We start from the raw sequence: 22,280 nt of genomic DNA, 5'->3' as shown, positions 1-22,280 counted from the left end.
ATAGACAAATATATATAAGAGAAGTGATATTTACAGTCTTAAAATATGCAAATCTCGTATATTCAATTCGTAAAAAAATATTTTTATGAGTTTCATTTTATTTAAATGGGTTCGTAGGACTTGCACACCTTACGATTATGTTTAATATTATTCTATATATAATGTGAGTTTTACACCATTACTCAATACTAAAATTTGAATAATAATTTGAGAGATTCTTGATCCTTTTCACCCCTTTCCTAAACAATAATAACATTACATAATTTTAACATTTCAAAACTATCTAATTACTCAATAAGATTTGGATAATGACTCCAATCAATCATATCCACATTCTCTAATAGTAAGCAATGAACTATATAACAATCTAAGTTATTAAAGCTCAATAAAACAACCATAATCTTTGTAAAATTGATCACTTCCAATCTCATCAAATAAATGTATTTTTATACCGTCGCTTTCTCATCCTCCTTAGATGATCACACATTTTGTTATAATATTAACTTATTCTTGAAACTAATATTATTTTCCTTGTTTTTAAAAGAGAAAATGAATTAAATAATAATTTAAAGATGAAATGATAATTTAATAATATTAGGCAATTTTTTAAAAATATATTTTTGAGAAAGTAAAACGAATTTAAACGCAATTCCATTGGCCATAGGGTATGATGGAATCCTCTCGAGTTATCCAAGGCGGACAGGATTTCGTTAACGAATTATATTAATTTATTATTCATGCACATCCTGAGAAAATAATTAATTATATTCCTTAGCAGGCAATCATGCCACGTAATCACCATCATCCTCTTTCGCTTTTCCAAGTAATCGGTATTAATACCTTCATCTCCCTAATTCCTCTGCTCTTCTTTGTGCTGCGAAGGACTACACATGGAGAGCAAACCGGTTAGCAAAACCGACGGCTCTGATTTCCCCCCAGACCTTTCTTACCAATCTGGGTTTGGGAACCACTTGGCGTCGGAGGCTATCCCTGGAGCTCTGCCTGAGGGTCAAAACAGCCCGCTCATCTGCCCCTACGGCCTCTATGCCGAGCAGATATCTGGCACCTCCTTCACCTCCCCTCGCAAGCTCAACCTGCGCAGGTCCATATTTAGCGGCTTTCTTCCCTTTGTTTGAATATTAATCACTCAAGATTAAATTTTACGGAGGACTTATAAAAAAACTCAACAAAAATCTGGTGTCAAATAATTATTGCGGTACGTGAATCCTTAACTATTCGATGTTGAAAGCAGTGTTCTCGGTCAAAATCATTGCCACTCGTGCCTTTTCGCATTTACTCTGTCCATGTTCTTTGGGACTCATTCTTCCATGAAATCAGCCGTTTGCATTGGTGCATTTATGTACAGCCTTGCATTATTTCTTGAGGTTATAGTGTTACAAAAATTTTCTCGATCAGTTTCCTTTTTTCAGTGTTTGTAGCTCTATCTTCTATGATTCAGGTTGTTGTGCTATGTATCTTTCATAGTTCTGCTTTTAATATGTAATTTTTTTTTTCCTTTTTCCCTTTGACAGTTGGCTATATCGTATCAAACCATCGGTTACCCACGAGCCATTTAAACCTCGCATACCAGGTCATGGGAAGCTCGTGAGTGAATTTAACCAGTCCAACAGTTCTCTCACGCCGACTCAACTACGATGGAAGCCTGCAGATCTTCCCCATTCACCAACAGATTTTATTGATGGGCTATACACTGTATGCGGGGCTGGCAGCTCATTCCTACGGCATGGATTTGCTATTCACATGTAATCGGTATTCTATAACCGGTATATTGGTTGCAATTCAATTCACAGTTTCAGAATTTTGATTTGTTTGATATGTTATCTACAATTGATTCTCTTCTATTTTCTGATAGTCGAATGAGAAATAGGAGAAATCTAGCATTATTGACACTTCTCCAATTGGCATTAATCCACCCATTAGTGTTCTGAAAACCGCTAAATTTACCTACACATGGTAAAGAGCACCAAGCTTAAACGAAAGTCCAAGTTCTGAAACTGAATTAAGAATTTTTTTCGTTTTGTAAAAAGAAAAAGAAATAAAAGAGAAAAGGATCTAGTATTTACTTTGAGCTCTGTTTTATTTCCGGGAAACCATAATTGTCGAATGACCATAAATTTTACTTCGGGTTTCCATGTGTCGAAGCTTTCTTTGATTTTAATTTGGTTTTTTTATTTTAATTTATTTTTTTATTTTTTTTCCAGCTATCAAACTGCTGTATTTTGATGGATTTAATGTAAAGGACCTGTACAGTATAGTTGTGATGTTATACCTAAGCTTGAATTGGTCTTACAGAGTCACAAGCTAAACAAAATGAGATACTTCTCAGGTGCCACTAGTCTGTTTACTAGTATTGACTGAACTGTTGCAGACCAAAAGCATTTTCTTTTTTATGCGTTTTGCTTGTATGCCTGGTGGCAAGAAATGCTTACATGCAGTTCGTCTATGCGTTTTTAAGATTCTTCAGAAGAATATTGTTGGAAGAGATAACTGGATTCTGAAACTGAACTGTCTTTCATTCCCTTATGACCAGATTCGATGCAATTATTGTTGAAACTTTGCAGATTATATATTCACCTTGATAACGAAGGAATTCGATCTGTAGGTACTCGGCCAACAAAACAATGGATAGCTGCGCCTTTTGCAATGCTGATGGTGACTTCTTAATAGTTCCACAAGAAGGAAGTAAGTGATTGTCACTATCTTGATAGCTGCGCTTCCATTCTTGATGTCATTTTTCATTAAAGGAATTGTTTCTTTGGCTTATGACTATGGGATTTTTCTTTGTTACCCTGTTAGAAGGCCATCTTTCACTAGAGACTAGGGAGGAATGAAATTTGTAGACGACCTTCTGTGAAACACAATTCCCTTAATTAAGGAGCTGCATGGCAAATTATTGATTTTTGGATGAGCGATGAGCTTTTTATTTGTTTTTTTACACGAATCACGTAACCATCATGCCTTCTTGCCTTAGAATTGAATACACCATGCTGACTGTGTAGGGCTATGGATCACTACTGAATGTGGGAGATTGCAAGTTTCCCCTGGTGAAATTGCTGTTTTACCTCAAGGATTTCGTTTTGCTGTTAATCTACCTGATGGCCCATCACGTGGTTATGTTGCTGAGGTTTTTGGTAGCCATTTTCAACTTCCTGATCTTGGACTCATAGGTACCTAATCTCCTGTTTTAGCTGTGGCCTTTGTGTGAAAATCTTTGTAACTCTGATTATATACAGATTATATTACATAAATTACTTTTTTGAACATTTTCATTATGTGGAGGTCTTATTTTGATTACATGTAGGTGCTAATGGTCTTGCTGCTCCAAGGGATTTTCTTGTTCCTATGGCCTGGTTTGAAGACTGTTCCTGTCCAGGCTATACCATTGTACAAAAGTTTGGCGGTGAACTGTTTACTGCAAGACAGGATTTCTCTCCATTCAATGTAGTTGCTTGGCATGGTAACTATTTTCCATACAAGGTGGGTGTTACTACTGAAGAATTAATCCTTTCTGCACATATGAAACAACGAGAATCGACAGCTTTTTTTTACTGTGTTTAGTTGTTGATAAGACATATAGACTGAAAAATCACTTCTAATTAGTATGATTATGTGTGGACCTGATTTGAATTAAAATGTTATTTACTTGCAGTACGATCTAGGTAGGTTCTGCCCTTACAATACCGTTTTAATTGATCATGGTGATCCATCAATAAACACAGGTATTCTTTATGGGGAAACCTTGATTTCCTTTTTTTTCCCGAACCAATTATATCGTGTGTTTAATAATCTTGATTGGTATTTTGCAACTATAATGCAGTATTGACAGTGCCTACTGAAAAACCTGGTGTGGCGCTCCTCGATTTTGTCATTTTCCCTCCCCGATGGGTGGTTGCTGAGCATACATTCCGGCCTCCATATTTCCATCGCAATTGTATGAGTGAATTCATGGGTCTCATTCGCGGTGGCTATGAGGTAATAAATTTGACTTTTAACTGCTCATCTCAGCATATTCGTATGTGTTGGTATTGAGCTTTGAGTGAGATTAGCAAATGTAAAAGAAAAGAAAACCTTCATATATATGAATGGAGAAAGAGACTAGCTGCCTAGATTACATGGAATTGTGTTCTTTTTCTTATTTTCTCTAGTCGGGTGTTTCCTGCTGTATACTTCCACTGTATTTGGGTTGCACCTCTCTACACTTGGAATCAGATTGGCTTACTTATGAAAAAAATGTAAAGCTTCTTTTCCAAATGCCATTGAAATTTAAAATGAATAGCATCATTATACTAGGGCTATGAATGCATATAGATGTTCCTGTAAAACCATAAAATTTTAGTATCATGCTCAGGTTAGATATGCCAGGGTAATAGATGGGAAGATCAACATGTTTTGAGGGAAAAAAAAACATGTTTGAGGAAGTGGAAACATAAATTCAGCTTTGTTCTTTGGTATGGCAGATAATAACTATTTACGTAATTTTGTTCTCAGGCAAAAGCTGATGGTTTCCTCCCAGGTGGTGCAAGCCTTCATAGCTGCATGAGTCCCCATGGTCCTGATACCAAGTCATATGAGGTATTCCTCTTTTAAAACCTCGAGTGAAGCTGAAAGTGGAGGAATTCAAATTTTGTGGCTCAACTCTTGAGCCAGCAGGCCCCTTCAATGGTCAAGGAAGTTCTAACCTCACATGATCCATCTCTTTGATGCACAGGGAACCATTGCACGCGGAAATGAGGCAGGGCCGTATAGAATTGCTGATACCATGGCTTTTATGTTCGAATCCAGTCTCATCCCCCGCATCTGCCCATGGGCTCTCGACTCACCCTTCATGGATCCCAACTATTACGAGTGTTGGCTTGGACTGAGATCCCATTTTAAACCTGGATCGAGACGTAAATCATGATAAAGCCATACGGAATGGACATGATGACATTTAAATTGCACCCTTCCTTTCGTGGTTGATATTACACTATCAAGCTAAAGGCAAAAATATATATATTTCCATCCAGCATGTACATATATAATTAATATGCAACGCAATTAAAAAAAATAATAATAATAGGAAGTGTGAGAGGATTTAGTGCATGTCTGTCTGTCTTATGGTGCTGCTTGTCGTGTCTTTGTATAATAATCTCGTGATTGTGCAAACTATGTACATTTGCTGTTTATAAATACGATTGTCATAACATTTACTTATTAAATATTTGTTTTCTTAAGCTATTTATACTTTATTTGGATCCGCAAAAGTTAGGGAATTCAAAGATGGGAACATGATCATAAGGTACATCATGTATGTATGTATGTATGTACCACTCAATAGATAGAACTTTAGAAAAGAAAACGACATCGTATAATTACTTGGCCCACCCGGGCATCAAAATCGTGAGAAAGCCGGCTGATATCTGCACCATTTTCATCAGTACGAACCTAAAAAGTTCATCCCAATCGAGACTCGCAACTTTGAGGCTTAAAAGTTGGTCGAAGACCCATCATAACCCATGAACACAATTTGGCCTACTCCACGTGAGGTTTGGATTCCACTTGCAAACACATTAGTGCTGTTTACCACGTTTAGATACCTAAACCTGCACATTCTTGTAACCTAATTTTGAGTTGATAATTAATTTTGAGTTTGAAAGTATGGAATATTATATTATTATTCACGCTTCTAATTGGTGTAGATTCAGTGCAAAAATTCCCAAAAATATATATATACAGAATGCACGTACAAATATTTCCTGTTTTAGAATTAATAATGAATGCTACCAAAAGTTAAGATAATTATTAGTGTTGACTTGCTATATAATTTTAAGTGCAGATCACAGGGTCGGGCTAGCTAGCTAGTTAGCTGCATCATGTATTTTAATAATTCCCAAAAATTATCGAAGTACTCGAATTCATCTATGAGTGCAGAAATATATATAAATATCATGCAAAAATAAAATTGCATTGGGAGAACTAAATAGGAGGAACCATATATATATATATATAATATCTACTATATTATAATAAATGATTATCTAATTGTGAATAGTAATTTTTATTATTTTTCTGTTAAGTCCAATTTTATCAAAAGGTCCCTAAAATTATTGACCATTTCACGTGTAGTTCCCTTTGTAGAATTTAATAAAAGATCATGTTTTACCAACGAGTAATGCTAGAAACAAGTCCCAAATATTCAAGCTCCATATAAGTATTTTATAAAATAATGGGTCCCACTAATAAATAATAATTTTTTTTTTTATTTTTTAAGGTGAGGTCTACTTTTTTACAAAGACTTGTATGAGGCTTGTATGAGGCTTGTCTATTTGGGATTTGTACAAATCATTTCTCTTTACGAAAAGACCCTTAATAGCCCTGCGGCGCGCATGAATTATGTCTCTTTTTCATATCATTTTTGTTCTGACAATGTACTCATTTTTTTTTGTTTCAATTTTTTTAAATAGAAATTAATAATATTTTATTATTATATAGAGAATAAATAAACAATCCAATGTGGATGCAGACCAATGCTCATACTTTGATGAAGTTTAGATTTTTTCTTAATCTTAATTTTTTATCTTTATTTAACCTTATATTTTCATTTCTTAGACAAATAAATTATTGAAATTTTCATTTTTTTTTATTTAAATCATTAGTCGGATGCAAATTATATATAACTTACAACCAGAAGAATTAAGTAATTATAAGTTAAGTATATTTATGAAATGGGGTCGCAAATCGCTTAAGTGGCCAAAACCTCCGAGGGCATGCATACTGTCATCGAAAGTACTACTGCAAGAAATTGTGAGAAACTAAGATAATATACGATCAAAAAAGCTATATATATATATATATATATATATAGTAAGAGAAAAAGAAGAAGAGAGAAAGACATCTCTATCTAAGTCTAGTTGGTGCAAAATGTGGTCACCACCCACCATTGCTTCTTTATTAATGTGTTTGCGCGTCCTCTTTTTGGACCTTTTATTATTTTACTGATTGAAATAATTAAAAAAAAAGAAAAGAAAAAACAACACATGACACACAAAGAGTACACATGTAGTAGGGTACTGGGTTCTGCTTTGCTGCTTCCACGTGCAATAATGCTTCTTTTGTGTTCAGTTCACAACAGTCCTTAATTTGCCCCTTCCCCCCTCTCCCTTCTCTCTCCTGTATCTTCAGAGTTTTTGTTTTTGGGATCGAAAAAATATCTTTAAAAAAAAAAAAAAATTATTGATCTTTATAAAATTTTAATGAGATTTCAATTATATCATTGACCAATCTTTTTAAAATATAAATCTTATGACATAGATCTTCTATTAAGGCGATATATATATATATATATATATAGGAATATATATATTTGTGTTATTAATTGGTGACCTAGCTGTGAGCTAGCTACCGATGGCACGCACATGCAAACCATTTAAGTAGCACTTATTTGTGACGATCAAATAATTAAGCATCAGCATATATGGATATATTTTTTAAGATAAAAGGTCCTGGTTGGGTGGTGGCCGGTTAATAAATAATTACAAATCGGAACATGCATGGGATTAAGATCACCACTGTTAAAACTTATGACTTTTTTTTTTTTTTTTTTTGGCATTGACCAATTACAAATATGATTTAATATATTCAGAAAATAATAACAAAGATATAGACAAGCTGTTGATCATTGTGTATTAAACAAGGGAGGTACATAACATGCATTCTAACCTTTTCCACTAATCATTATCGGTGTCTTCCAAGTACTTTCATTAATAAATTCCGACACGAGATGATGGATCGAAGTTATCAAGAAACCTGCATATATATATATATATATATAGAGAGAGAGAGAGAGAGATGAAAAATAGGGTCACAAACCCTCCCATGTGAGCTAGAAAGCAAAGGGTAGATCTTACAAAGAGCTGCTGATCACATGGGAGGATTCTTACAAACCCAACCTTTGTTTTGTTTTCACAGCTCATCGATATCCTCCCTAAATCCTGCTACATCTTGATCCCACTATATTCCACTATCCAATATATTTATATTTTATCCTCCCTAAAAGATTTTCTCCCATATATATGTATTCTTTCCGCAACATTGATATATATATATATATATATATATATATATATATATATATACGCTTGCACATAGAATTGACCTTTAGATCATCATCATCATCTTTAGACCAATCCAACTCATGATCATGACACAATTGATCTCTTTTCTTTCCTTCCTTGAAGAAAACGAGCACATTAATCCATAACCTTATAACCACTAAAATAATGGGTACCCATCAATTCCCAAGATCTAAATAATCCTGATGATCATCAGACATCATCAATCAGATAGTTTTGATTTGCACCATATATTCTTTGGTAACAAGAAAAGTGGGCCATGATCATGAGGATCATCTTTGATCACTTGTACATGACAACCAACATCAATGTGAGATATGCATATAATATGGAGGGAAATCTTACGTGTATACCAATATATATATATATATATATATATGTTCTTGGTGATGAGATCAGTTAATATATATAGAATTAAGGTGATGGATGCCAAGCAGAGGTGTCACATCGGCACGTGGTGGCTGATTCCGCCATCTATTAAACTTATACTGACGACTTCCCTGTCGAACCCTTTTGAGTCCCCCCCGCCCCCAAGCCCTCTAATTCCTTTCACCCCCCTCATTGCCACCCCCACCCCCCCTACCAGCTGTTGCTAGCTGTCTCTAATCCCACCCATGTGACCCCTCCGAAGGCCTATTGTCCTTAGAAAAGTCACCACAATTCATGATAAAAGAGATCAGAGATATGTATCAGCAACAAATGCTGTTTGCTTTGATTTGACAATGAGCATGTTGTTGTCGTTGTTGCCCACGTTATGTTCTGGTTCTCTAACACCTTCAACGTCTCCCAAGTGTTCTTCGGATTCCAAGATTTCGATAAAGGTTATGGTTTTGTGTTTTGCTGGGTTAGTTTGCTGCTCTAATTAAGTCAATTTCCGGGCCTATCATATATATATAGCACACTTTTTTCGCTGTCTGTTTTTGTTCATTCTTGAATCTCTCTCTCTCTCTCTCTCTCTCTCAAAATTGCACATATACTTCGCTATCTGTTTTATTACTTTGTTTGGTGTTTATATGGCACAATTACCGCCCAAGATACCAAGCATGGCTCAAAATTGGCATTCTTCTTCTCACCAAAGAATGCCCATTTCCACCGCAAATTTCGTTCCCACCAGCAATATTAATACTTCCACTTCCATGGCCACCGCCACCGCCCAACAACAACAACCCTCTTGGGTGGATGAGTTCCTCGACTTCTCATCCTCCCGGCGCGGTGCCCACCGCCGCTCCATGAGCGACTCTATAGCCTTCCTCGAGGCTCCATTCATCGAGGAATGCCGGAATATTAATCCTACCAACGGCACCTCGCTGATGCATGGCGCCAGCGGCTTTGACCGCTTGGACGACGAGCAGCTCATGTCAATGTTCTCCGACGACATCTCCGTCGCGCTGCCGCCCACTGTATCTTCCTCCAACGCCTCCACGCCGTCCGACCACAACAGCATTGACGACGAGAATAAGGCAATAATGCCGCTGGACCAAAAGCTCAAAAGTGAACCGGGCGAGGTAGAAAGCTCATGTAAACCCGAGCAACAAGCGCCACTAACCTCCGCCATCCCCACCGGAGACTCCGTCTTCGATCCTAAGAGGGTCAAAAGGTAACCATATCGATAATTAAGAAAACACAGAAACGTTCTTAATTATCATTAGTTAACATAACTGCATGAGGTACTGATCATATCGGATCTGTAAAAGAAGATTGAAAACTGAATTATTTCATGGGCGGGTGCTAGAATCTTGGCAAACCGGCAATCAGCGCAGAGGTCAAGAGTGAGGAAACTACAGTATATTTCGGAGCTTGAACGGAGCGTGACAACATTACAGGTACTCATGAATAATTCACTTGCCATTGATAAAAATTTATTTCTTTATTTTTCCTAATTTAATACCTGATCTTCTAGTAAAAAATGAATATTTATTTGTAATGCAAACTACTACTGAAGACGGAAGTATCAGCATTGTCACCAAGGGTTGCATTCTTGGACCACCAAAGGTTGATACTTAATGTTGATAATAGCGCTCTCAAGCAAAGGATTGCTGCTTTGGCTCAAGATAAGATTTTCAAAGATGGTAATTAATTAGCACTTCAATTCATTATCTTCTTCTTCTTTTTTAACACATGCGGGAAATAGTTTCGTTCACAATCCTGCATGACACACGAGAATTCATGCTTAATTTTAGGGTGAGTAAATTAATTAAGATCCGCGTGCTTAATTTAGCATGAAATTACCAGATAATTAATTATATATGTTACTTATAATAACCATTTAGAAATTAATTATAGAAAATATAGGGTAATGAAATTAATTTAATGAGATGTAATATGAGTAACGAGCTAGCTATTGGAACTGATGATCATATTATTGAGGTCGTACTTGTACCATCTCACGTACTGCTTGTGGGTCTCCAATATTTAGATTATGTGCAGGAATTCGTTTAAGTCTACATACCTACCAGAAATATTACTCTTAAATGTGCATCACTACTACTTCCTCGGTCACCTTGCATGTTAATGTTTGTTGAGAAGGGAGGGGCTTTATCTGGGTTTCAAACTTCTGGAAAGAAGAGATCTATATCTTGGTGCTTTTCATGATCTCATGGCCGCTTTTCTTTTGTTCTTGTTATGGTCTAATATTATCAGCTCATCAAGAGGCATTAAAGAAGGAAATAGAGAGATTAAGGCAAATCTATCACCAACAGAACCTAAAGAAGATGAGCAGCCCAGGCAATCAAAATACAGCAGGAGCAGCATCACAAGCACAGCAGCCCCCAAGTTCTGATACCTTGGGATGTACGGCCAACTAGGAGCAGCTCGCTTCTGATCATCAGGGTGAGAGGCTGGGGGTCGGGTGGGTGCATGCATTCTGCTAACCTGGGTTTTCACGTGATGTGTTCCCACTTGTTGGCTGACATGGGGCCCCTCCAACCAAGCTTTTTTTTGGGTGGGATTTTAGAGGCCAGATTGGTGTTGACTGCTTAGATTGGGTGGTGAAAACATCTTGTTTTTCTTTTCCAATTTATTTGGGGATTTGGGGGTTGGAGACTGGAGTTGGGTTATTTATTTATTTATTTGTTTATTGTTGTTTTCGTGATTACAATTTTCTTTTCTCATCTCTAACTTTTTAGTTGTTTATTTTGGTGGTGGGGGGTGGGAGGAGGAGGGTGGCAAATGATGGTGTGTTTTTGTTTGGTGGGGTTGCATTGGGATACAAGAAAGATGTCAGGACTGAGGTGTTGTTAATGCCTGATTGTTGTATCTTTTTCTGTGCTCTTCTATCCCCTTTGGCCTAATAATGTGCTATGACTTTTGTTTATTGATTTTAGTTTTTTTTCCTGTAAGAATGTAAATATATTGACTTTTGAGAAAGATTTTGGGATTAAGCTGAAGAATCCCAATGGATTCGTTTCGTTGCTTCCAGCTGTCTCTGTAACAGGTCTTTTTTGAAGCCCAAATCATACCCAAATTCTCTCTTTCAGATCATTTTCGTTGCATGTTCTATCTGTTTTTTTATGTGCCTTTGGTCAATATCAAGAGCGTTAAATGTACATATGAACCTAATTACAAAGAGCAAGCAATAAAAGAACTATTAACAAAACTAAATTTTCTGATGTTGCCTGAGGCCCTGAAGTGCTAGTTGCTTCCTCCAGACTCCTTATCTTCAGTTCTATATAGCAGCTGCAAAACAACAGTATTTAAGCCTGCAATAGGACTGAACTAGTCTTGCTGTGCAAATGGCGCTAGTGTTTCTACTTCTGTAAATGGGAAGCCTTGGGAAGATTTATAGCAAAATCCTTTCTCCCATGCCATTGCCTCAAAAATTTTTTTACACCTGGGTCCTAGAATTATATGTGTTTGAGAAATTTCCAGATCTTTCAGTGATGCTGACTCTTCGAGAGAATGACTTCCTCAGATGCCACCAATGTCTCATTACAGCCAACACGAGTGTCCAGATGGTTCTATGTCCAAACAATTTGTGAGCAACAACATAGACCACAAGAGCAGCTGTAGATGTACCTGCCGTTAGAAGGAATAGAACCCAAAAGCTACTGGGGCTAAGACTTGAAATGTCATCAATCATTTCCATGTCCACACATCTCTGGGATGTAATCATGCTGGTCTCTAAATCAAGTAATTCACCACTCTCAAATACTTTCAGTAGTGCTTTATTTACCTCAGGAAGCAGTGGAGAACCCTTTGGAAATACCTGAGGCACCATCAATGAAAAATCTGATCATTAATCTAAATAACTCACGGTTAAGTTAAGTTGCATTGATTTGTAGGAAAGGAAAAAGAGACTTGAAGACGTACATATCCGAATCCTCCAACTTTAAAAGTCGGCCCAGCTGTTGTAAACTCCTTGCAATATTTTGCCAGAAATAATTTGGCATAAGGAACTTCAAGAAAGGCAGCTGCAATTTCCTGGCTTCTAAGTGCCTGAACATATTCTGCAGGAGAGTCATAATTCTTAATGTTTCGGGGGTGGATTTCTAAGGCCTCCTCCAAATAACTTGCCACAAAAGATCCCCTGCAGTTTCCAACCACTGCATTGCCTTTCCGCAGCGACTCAACGTCACTTACTGTGGGTTCAAGCCGCTGCAATGTGAGTATAGTGGTGAGGTTAGCAGTGAAAGTTTGAGTGAGGACAAGTGCCACAAACAGCCACACCAACATTGCCATCCGCGACAGATTGCTGTGCAGTTTTCCCCCTGTGCTCAATCAGATGAAATGAAGTGATATTAGCCATATACTCAAAGTTTTTCAGATTGATTTCAGATAGGTATAAGCTTTAGCATCTAAGGTAAAATGATATTAAGATAAAGAAAGTTTCCCTGTTACCATGTAAGGAGAAGAGAGTAGTGAAGGCTAAAGAAAGCAAGGTGCCCATTTGATTCAATCCGGAACCTTTGAATTCAGGGCAATGCTTTCGCTCTATCAACCAGATGACAAAGCCATTGTAGACAGTTATGGCTCCTATTAGGACCCACATGGCTTTTGTGAAGGGCTTCATGAATAGCCATGCTCTATCACTGCTGCTTTGGGGGCGAGCGGGAACTATCATCACCAATCCTGATTCTGTGTAGGGTATTGTAAATTCTGCATGTTGATATCGCTTGGACACTATGGCTATATCACCAATTACTGCATCAAATTTCTACTCCCATGGAAGAATAAAAAAAATCATCACAACTCTAAAATTAAAACTAAAAGTTGAAATGGCAGAATAATGGATTTAAGATGTTCTCAATCATTTCTTGAATTAGAAAGAGTAGAAAATTCCTCACCTTTAAATGAACCTGCTTCACTATGTTATCATATGTTCCATTATAGGAAGTGAAATTGTATGGCAAGTAGAATGGCAGCCTTTCAACGGTTGCTTTGAACAGATCGATTGCAAATCCATCAAAATGAGTAGTGTTTGTTGAGTTACCGAGGATTACATTCACATATTTTTTGAAACTCGATTTTGTGGGTACACCAATTATCAGTGGTTTGGCATCTGTTGGGGGAGTCCATCCTCTTGGAGTGATCAAAGGTCCACCAGGCCAAAACACCTGCCCCAAGCCTCTCATTGAAGGATTGTACTGACTTTTTTCATCAATGGTCACTGAGAAACCCAATCTATCTGACCAGAACCCAAGTTCATTATAACTCTTCCCAATCACATTGATGACCTGAAATCTATGTGCAGGAGCTACTCTCCTGTCAAGAAACCGAGCCTTTCCACTCAAGCCGTTGAATTCACTTAGCATCATTTTATCTAATAATTGTTTGCCACCCTTGCTGCTTTCTCTCATTGCTAGGCACACTGTCCACACAGCATCATAGGCCTGCACTGCAAAAGTCCCAGGTTCATGATTGTCCTCCTCTTCTGGATTTTCCAAGCTATACTTTCTACGAAATCTATTATAGAAGTCTTGAAAATTGGGATTTTCTTGGGGGAAGTAGCTCTTGATTCCTAAAGTTCCTCGCATGGAAGAAATGGTGGAGGCATTGAGAGAATGGACAAGGCTTGTAAGGGGATCGGTTGTGATCCAGACATAATCTATCTCCATCATGTTCATTTCTTTAGCCCTCTCAAAAAGTTGCACAGCCAATGGCAAGGACAAATGAACCACAAAAACTCTGCATTGTTCACCTTTAAGCCTTTCAAGTTCTTTAGACAGTGAAGGAGAAGAAAATGGTGAGAGGGCTAAAAGATTGCTTATTTCTGCTCCTACTTCTTGCAGGGCCTCAGAAAGATGAGGCATGACTCCACTGCGAAAAGAGTCGATGTCTTCATAAATTACAGTGATCTGATGCCATTCCCAGGACTGAACAATAGCAGCAATGGCTTTCATTTGTGCATTCTGGTTTGGGGAAGCTTGGAGCAGGAAGGGCCACCGCTTTAATGCCCAGAGTGGAGTCGAGTCAGCAATAGAAAGGACTGGGATTTTAGCTTGGTTACCAATCTCTGCAACAAGAGAAGCTCCTTCCCACGTCCCTGGTGAGATTATAGCTTGGACTTCCTGTTTATTGATAAGATCCCAAGCTGCAAATTACCACAATATTGTTATCAGAAAAATACTCGCACATCACCACTTCTTGTTTTACAATAACAACGTGAAATCCTCTAACTTGATGCTAGAACTCTGAACAGTGATCTTGTTCAGTTATATACGCAGCACTACCATGAAACCCGTTATGAAATGACAAAAAATAAATTTATGGAACTGTTTCCTTTTAAATGTAGTTGCACTACCGGAAGTGCCCACGTTATAAGTACATAGTAGGATCATTTAATTTATGATTTTGTTTTGTTTTCCATACCTTTTTTTGCTTTCATTCTCATAGTTATTTCTGCTCTCTTCACTTTAAACTTGCTTGCTAATTATCTAAAGTCCCCGGCCGGCTTTAGAGCATTGGTTTTTATCTCTTTTGCAGTGGTATTAAGCTACCATATTTTAGTATGCAAAACACTTTTTGTTCCGACATTATCTTATCCGAAGTCAGCACCTAAGTATGATAGCACGGTGTCATGCAGGTAGTATACAGAAAGACAGGGCCACCCAACCTTGGGATGACTTGATCGTATAATAAAGGCCGGCATGTACTTAATGTTTTCATACAAGTAATTAATGACGTTCATGTATGGGTTGCAGAAGAGATATGTTCTTATTTTGATTAAGTTTAGCAAAAAGACTCAAAATCATATACAAATTTTGTTTTTGACACTAAAATTCTAGCTTACTTGATTGTGAAGATAATGAGTGAAATTTTGTTGGACATGGTTCATCTCAGTAATCTTGGCAGTAATTGTGGAAAAGACACCATCATATGCATCGACCGTTAAACTAACTAGAGAGATCTTTCATCAAATGCGATGTCTACAAACCTGCAAGAGCTTCCTGATAAGGTTGTTCCCCTCGACAAATTTTCATGTGAAGATCGAAACTTTGATTTGTCCTGTCATAAAAATCCTTAATCGCCATTTCCATAGCCACTTTCTGTTCTTTCCCAGCTCGATTGCTGTCATCTACTATCGCCCCTATGCTGCCCCTGACGTGGTGTTCCGTCCCTACTGTGGCGGTCCTTCCAACATGATCTGCTGTTGCCTCTTGTGCAAGTAAGAAAACAAAGGCCAAGAAAGTGAAGGAAAACATGTCCATTTGATTCAAAACTTACTTTATTTGAAAAAAATGGTGATCATTCTATTTATACGCATGCATGCATAGGCGTTTCTCGGATTGACCTGGTCTCTTTCTAGTTAGTCTTTGGAATTGAATCCGAGAGATGCACCGGGAAGGTTCTCAAGGTTTGAACCCAACTTTTTGTAGAACACCAGAACTGAAAGAATGTTTGAATTGCTACATTAACTAGCCACACAAAGTTTGACACGTCAATATCATCCAAAGGAAGAGCAAATGTATATGCTATATATCACTTGCTATAATATTGTATCTATAGCTATATATGGGACCTTTTGATCATCACAGTGCAATAATATATAATAGGAAGAGTATTGATACACAGTAGTGCAATAATATCTAAGAATAGTCTTATAAGTTGGGTTGGTGAATGTAAAGTGTATACTACTATAATAATTTCTCTTTAACATTACTCTACTCGTAGAGTATAATTGAGGTTATCAAGACCATCAATATATAATAATACTGTACAAGTCTTGTACTTGTTTAGAACGCGGTGCCGGTGCATACTGACCGATATTGTTCATCAAGACCGTTAAGCTATTGTATGAAGCGTGGACCTTAGACCATATATATTCCGCGTGCATGACATTGCTTGACTTGAAATATATTTAATAATATTGTTTGATATATATGCAGCTAGCTAGAATCTTGAATCTAAATTAACATTTTGAGTTAAAATTTTTTTATTGGGTTTTAAAAAATGAGATTAAAAGAAAAAAGCTAAATAAAAATATTATAAAATTAAATTTATTTAAATATATATTTTTAATTTTATTTCTATTTTAAAGTTTGAAAAATTTATATTGTTTTTTATATTTTGTTTAGAATTTTATAAAAATTTAAAATTAAAAATTAAAGTGTTTTATATTTAATATTTGTGAATTAAATTGTGAGAAGTTCTAAAAATTACATATCTTCATCTTATTATCCACTCATCTCATTACCCAGATCTACCCTTAGTTAGGATGATCTTCTGTATATTCCTGCCATAATAAGTGACACGCTAGCTAGCATGCAGGGGCGGACCCATGTTCACAGAAATACACATAGCTTTTTTCTCGGCAAGTTTACTTTATTAATAAAGATAAATGTTCATATAATATTAAATTACAATAAATCAAATTAAAGAAGGTCCTGCCACTATAAAAATTAACTAGGAAAGATTGAGGAGATGCGCGTATCAATTTTGAGATTGATGAATTTTCTTCACTGTTCAAGATTCTATAGATTTCATTAGGTATAGCATATCTACGAAGAGCTTCCTGAACGCCTTCTAGAGCTGCTGAGGCTTCACCCACATTTGGATTTGTGCTGCATATGAAATTAGTGATCACAAAAATGGGATTCTTATCTGCAGCTCTACAAATTGTTCCAATGATGTTTCCATGTGTTCTAATAGAAACACCAAACTGCAATAGATGGAAGCATACCCCTCTCTTCAAATGTGTTCTAACAGCTCTACAAATACACATAGCTACAAAGATACTACTACAACTTTGGCCCCAAGATAAATAAAAATAGAAGTGATAGTTGCAGTTGTGAATGTGCAAGGATTGCCGTAAGGGCTGTACAATCATTTTATAAAAAGTGAATAAATATGAAATCTACATGAAAAAAATTAATTTTTAATAGTAAACCTTATTTTTTTTCAAAACGATTGCATGACACTTACATATTATACGACTGTATGTAGCATTATTCAATACAAAAATATCATCTAGTTTCATCTGTTGTAAGTTTTCTCCCTCTTTTAGTACTTATGCCACCAAGAAGCCTTTCTATTTTGCACATGTGGCATTATTTTATTTTAAAAAAAATACAAAGAGACAAACAAATCCGCAGAGGAAAGAAGGAAAATTCACCTCCTGCATAGGAAGTTCTTTCGCACAAAAGGAAAGCAATTGATTTTGAAAAATTGCTTGTGTCTATCCAATTATGGCTGCCCGCTAGGAGCATTAGCAATTTAGCAAGTTTACTCTCTCTCTCTCTCTCTCTCTCTCTCTCTCTCTCTCTCTCTCTACACTTCAAAATCAGGCATTTTCTTCTTCCTTTCTATTCCACTCTCTTTGTCTCTATTTTTTCATTGCAAACCAACCACAAGAGAGAAACATGAACTGTGTGAATCTGAGTACAAGGGTCCAAATCTATTCAATGTTAATGCAAGCAGGCAGGTCAGATCCAGATCTAGACCCCATCTTTCCAAACCTCCTTTGAAGAACATACCCATTTCATTCATATCCCTGTAACGCTGACGAAGATCCATTTCTGCCAAAATGAGTCTTTCCGTAGATCCTTTCTGCAACATGTGATTGCCTAAGGATGTTTTCCGTTGAAGGGCTGAAGGAGAAGAGAACTTCCCTCCCAAACGTGAAGAGAACTTTGCCTTTAAAGAAGTTTTTCGAGCTTCTAAAGAAAGAAATGAGGAGTTTTAAACAAGAGAAACGATTTGGAATGGTCCGTCCATTACTAAGGCTTTAACAACCTCTAATAAAAATCCGTCATGCCAGATCTTAAAATACAACCGGCCTCAGCTAATCCTATTTAATCTCAGCCCTCTCACTTTCTCCCCTCTTTCTACCCTCTCTCTCTCTGCTATTTGACAACCGAGGGCTGTACCAGAACCAAATATCTTATTGCAAATGTTGCAGATGCGAGGGGATCCTTTTGCAAGTGCAGAAGCTTGTTCTTCTACTCGTTCATGATCAAAAGGGTCAACCTTGATGCGAGGGAAACATTTTGCAGCTGCAAAAATGGTGTTTGTGTTCATGTTCATAATCAAACAACTGGGTCCAATTTAGCCTTGGAAGTATTCATCTTGATGCAAAGTCTGCCATTCCCGTTGGTATTCTCGCCCAAAACGATGGAAACTTTTGCATCCATTTAATTAGCACTATACATTTGGGCCGGGTTTTTTCCCGGCCCGGTCCAGAACCCAGAAAACCAGATTCCGGTTCCGGCCTTGATCAAAACGGATCTTGAACCCGAAGCGTTAAACTCTGTACCTGGGTCTTTTAAAAAAAATCCCCCGTGTGATTGCCCCCCGACTCACTTCTCTCTCTCTCTCTCTAGTCTCTAGTCTCTCGCTCTCTCTCTCGTTGCGCTGCGGCAGAAGCAGAAACCCTAGGTCCCTAGCCGCCGCCATCGTGACTCCGTCGCCACATTTCCTTCGCCCTCACCGCATCCCTCCCTCAGTGCCGACGAAGAAACCCTAGCCTTCCCCCTTAGTGCCAATCGAAGAAACCCCGTCATCCTCGTGACCCCATCATCGTCGTTGCCGACTCGCCTCCTCCTCATGACCCAAGATTTGTTCTCTGCAATTTGGGTCCGTTTTATTCCGATTTGAGTCTATTTTATTACCTTGGAATGACGACAATGAAATGCTACAGCTTGTGTAGCTTTTACTCAAGTAAGATTTGGGTTTTTTTTTTTGTTAAACATGGGTATGTATATGCTGTTAGTTTGATAGATCTAGGTTTTTTTTGTTATTTTGCTAATAAAATGGCTTAAATAATATGCCCTTTCTACAGAAGATTATAATTTCTCATTTGGCCTTAGGTCTTTTTAATGGCCACGGCTAAGAGAGTTAACAAGTTAATTAGTTGTTTATAGCCTTAGCTATTCTTAACATAAATGTAGTTTTTCATTTTGATATTTTGTTAGATCTGCTATTTTTTTTGGTCTTGGCTTGCTTTCTACGACTGGCTTGGCTTGATTTTGAGTTTATTTTGATGTGAATGTTTGAATGGAGTAATCTTTGTGTAGTGTTTTTACGGGTTAGATCTGGGTTTGTGAGACCTAGAAGGGAGACGGGTGAAAATATTCATAACCACATAGTCTTCTAAATTCCTTATAAGATCTTGACTGGGTTTGTGAGATTTGGATCGTGGACATATAACTTCTGCTTTGCTTTATGCTTTATGCTTGATACTCATTGTTTTATGCTCTAATAAGCTCAAAAATTTCCTTGGTACTCCATTGCTTTATGCCTTCTTTTATGATAATGTCATTTATGTGATGCATGAGCCTCCTTGCTCACTAATATTCATTACTTAGGAGCCATTATTATTATGTTGCCACATTTAGTAACTAATTAATTTTCTTTTTTGGTTCAATTTTGCATTGCCTCATCATAGCTAGGATAGTTAGATGGGAAAGATGTGATCTGTATCCCACAAGTCTTGTAAGAACAGTTGGGTGGGGTTGTCGGTGTCATGGGTCTGAATTGTGACATTTTCCCTTCCGTGAATTGTCACTATTTTTCAACTAACATTAGCTTCTTCGTTTTTGCTTACAGAATATGCAGGATCTCTCTGTCAGATCACTTGAAGTTCTACTTGCCATAATTATTTTGTAATTCATATATTGTAGTTTTCCTATTTTGCAATGTAATGTAATGTGTAAATAACAAAATATTGTAATATGTAGTGGATTGCATGCATTTTAGTTTTTTATTTTTATATATTTTTATTATTCTGTAAAATGTTAGTATTATATTTTTTTAATGATGATTCAGAAATTGTTTTCATAAAATATTATGCTTTTATAAAAAAAATTATGATTTTCAACACTTTTTTAAAATTTGTTTAATAAGTATAGAAGAATTATGCTTTTCAACATTTTAATTATAGGATTTTATAAAAAAAAAATATATATATATATATATATATATATATGATGCTTCTAAACGCTTTACATGGAATTAAAAAAAAAACCGAGTACAACACGTTATCCGAATTTGCGGGTTTTAAAAACTCAGATTCATCCAGTTCCCAGGTCGGAACCCAGATGAGCACCCCTACATTTAATCATGCTTTTGATTTTGTGAAGCTTTGGCCTTTCTGAAATTGGCAATAGAGATTGATGAGCTTTATCTCTCTAATAAGGAATTTGATATTTGCCCAACGGAGTGGTTATTGTAACATGCAGGCACCACTTCTAATTATTTCATGTTTCTCCTCATTTTTCAACAAATCTTTATTATCAAAGAGTTCGTTAATTTATAAAATAAAAATGCTTTCTAACCATTGTTGGGGGTCAAACTATGACAGTCTCTTTTACCTATTTTTCAGTGTGGTTGTGGGCTGGGAAAGGGAAAGAACCTGTCTCAAATGGTCCTGGGGTCGGCTTCGAGGTTCTGGTCCTAGAAAGGTGGGTTTTTGTTTCTGTGTAAGGGGGAGAGGGGCTCTCGAGGTTTTTGGTGGGGCTGAACAACCGTGTAACAGACCCGGACTTATTTAATTGACCCGAAATGTAAAACGGGTAAATAATTCCGCTTCCATTTTTTTTCCATATAAAACGGTTCGGTATCGGCTAATTACTCGTTACCCGTAACTTCGTAACCCTTTCCATAAACGAGCCAAAAAGTTTAATTTATGTACCGCCATTTGCCTTGTCTTAAATCTCTTATGGTGCATGACAGCATGTCAACTTGTAGGCTCACGTCCAAAAAGCCTGTGATAATTTAATAACCTTTATCCCAACTGGCCCAAAAACAAGATTTTATAATTTATTGTAAAATGAAATACGTGCTCCCTTGTACATTATACTTGTCTATCGGTATGTATGTTCGTAAGGCCTCGTTTTTTATAGATGAAATGAAATGTGTTGATTTTAATTGAAATTAAAATTTAAAAATTAAATAAAATAATATATATTTTTTAATATTATTTTTATTTTAAAATTTAAAAAATTGAACTGTGTATAAAAATTTTAAAAAATTATAATGATTCGATTAAATAAGAGAATATGAGTTGAAAGGAATTGTGAAAACAAATGAAGCCTTAATATGTCTTTAGTCACTTTTCTTCTTTTTCTTTTTAGTATTACTTTTTTTAATTTGATAACTAACTTTTAAGTGATTTCTTAATCTATGTATTGATTTTGTTTCCTTCAACTTTTTTGTATAGAATGTTAATCAAGATTTTTAAGATTATTACCACATACATAAAAAAATTTTAAAATTAAAAAAAAAAGTCTGGTTGAAATACCCGTTTATCCGATATTTTTTTTGATCGGATAATCGACCAAACGGAATTGCCATTGATCAGGTCGGATTGGATGAACAGTACTACTTTTTTAAGCGGGAGGAGAGGGGAAGGGTTGCTGAGAGGGTGAAGGTTTTTTGTTTCTTTATGCTCTAGACACATGAGAGCTGATATGGAAGGCCTACTTGGCACAATCATTAGAGGATTGTTATTTGGAAGATAGTAGACCGATTGGTCATAAATTATTCTCTTTAAATAAGAATAAAATTGACAATCCAAACCCATGACGTGGAAGGTGTGCGGAGTGTGCAAAATAATGGAACTTCTGAATAGAATTTTCTTTTAATTTAATTCTTTTCTCAATCAATCAATCATTCATGTAAACTAAATTATTTAGATATTTTTATAATTTTTTTCAATTCATCTTATTTAATTATTATAATTTTTTTAAATTTTTATGTAAAATAAAATAAATA

At 36.4% G+C, this 22,280-nt stretch overlaps 3 protein-coding genes across 3 annotated transcripts; 2 read left to right on the top strand and 1 right to left on the bottom strand.

Annotated features, from left to right (window-relative positions):
• Nucleotides 1-855: 855 nt before the first annotated feature.
• Nucleotides 856-5,219, top strand: LOC109012686 (homogentisate 1,2-dioxygenase-like). The gene is made up of 9 exons (XM_018994452.2): nucleotides 856-1,102; nucleotides 1,533-1,763; nucleotides 2,624-2,703; nucleotides 3,021-3,188; nucleotides 3,323-3,498; nucleotides 3,671-3,740; nucleotides 3,839-3,993; nucleotides 4,510-4,593; nucleotides 4,730-5,219. Exons 1-9 carry the CDS (start codon nucleotides 891-893, stop codon nucleotides 4,919-4,921), a joined length of 1,368 nt encoding a protein of 455 aa, XP_018849997.1. The 5' UTR covers nucleotides 856-890; the 3' UTR covers nucleotides 4,922-5,219.
• Nucleotides 5,220-8,683: 3,464 nt separating this feature from the next.
• LOC109012706 (basic leucine zipper 61-like) lies at nucleotides 8,684-11,607 on the top strand. Its single transcript, XM_018994494.2, has 4 exons — nucleotides 8,684-9,729; nucleotides 9,865-9,955; nucleotides 10,075-10,201; nucleotides 10,773-11,607. The coding sequence occupies exons 1-4, from the start codon at nucleotides 9,146-9,148 to the stop codon at nucleotides 10,934-10,936; spliced, it is 966 nt and encodes a 321-aa protein (XP_018850039.1). The 5' UTR covers nucleotides 8,684-9,145; the 3' UTR covers nucleotides 10,937-11,607.
• A 143-nt stretch (nucleotides 11,608-11,750) lies between these two features.
• Nucleotides 11,751-15,793, bottom strand: LOC109012618 (glutamate receptor 2.8-like). The gene is made up of 5 exons (XM_018994339.2): nucleotides 15,505-15,793; nucleotides 13,415-14,661; nucleotides 12,969-13,284; nucleotides 12,441-12,838; nucleotides 11,751-12,336 (listed from the first exon to the last, which is right to left on the bottom strand). The coding sequence occupies exons 1-5, from the start codon at nucleotides 15,776-15,778 to the stop codon at nucleotides 11,956-11,958; spliced, it is 2,616 nt and encodes an 871-aa protein (XP_018849884.1). The 5' UTR covers nucleotides 15,779-15,793; the 3' UTR covers nucleotides 11,751-11,955.
• Nucleotides 15,794-22,280: the final 6,487 nt, after the last annotated feature.

Source organism: Juglans regia, chromosome 2 (assembly GCF_001411555.2).
Source record: "Juglans regia cultivar Chandler chromosome 2, Walnut 2.0, whole genome shotgun sequence".
Taxonomy (NCBI): Eukaryota; Viridiplantae; Streptophyta; class Magnoliopsida; order Fagales; family Juglandaceae; genus Juglans; species Juglans regia.
Note: the sequence above shows the minus strand (reverse complement) of the source record. Positions and strands in the feature narration are given on the sequence as shown.

Coding starts and splice junctions, on each gene's coding strand:
- LOC109012686 (XM_018994452.2), top strand. CDS start 891: ATGGAGAGCAAACCGGTTAGCAAAACCGACGGCTCTGATTTCCCCCCA. Junction 1,764..2,623: donor CATGGATTTGCTATTCACAT/GTAATCGGTATT, acceptor TTCGATCTGTAG/GTACTCGGCCAACAAAACAA. Junction 3,189..3,322: donor TCCTGATCTTGGACTCATAG/GTACCTAATCTC, acceptor GATTACATGTAG/GTGCTAATGGTCTTGCTGCT.
- LOC109012706 (XM_018994494.2), top strand. CDS start 9,146: ATGGCACAATTACCGCCCAAGATACCAAGCATGGCTCAAAATTGGCAT. Junction 9,730..9,864: donor GATCCTAAGAGGGTCAAAAG/GTAACCATATCG, acceptor GGCGGGTGCTAG/AATCTTGGCAAACCGGCAAT. Junction 10,202..10,772: donor AGATAAGATTTTCAAAGATG/GTAATTAATTAG, acceptor TAATATTATCAG/CTCATCAAGAGGCATTAAAG.
- LOC109012618 (XM_018994339.2), bottom strand. CDS start 15,778: ATGGACATGTTTTCCTTCACTTTCTTGGCCTTTGTTTTCTTACTTGCA. Junction 14,662..15,504: donor TTATCAGGAAGCTCTTGCAG/GTTTGTAGACAT, acceptor GGTAATTTGCAG/CTTGGGATCTTATCAATAAA. Junction 12,337..12,440: donor AAGTTGGAGGATTCGGATAT/GTACGTCTTCAA, acceptor ATGGTGCCTCAG/GTATTTCCAAAGGGTTCTCC.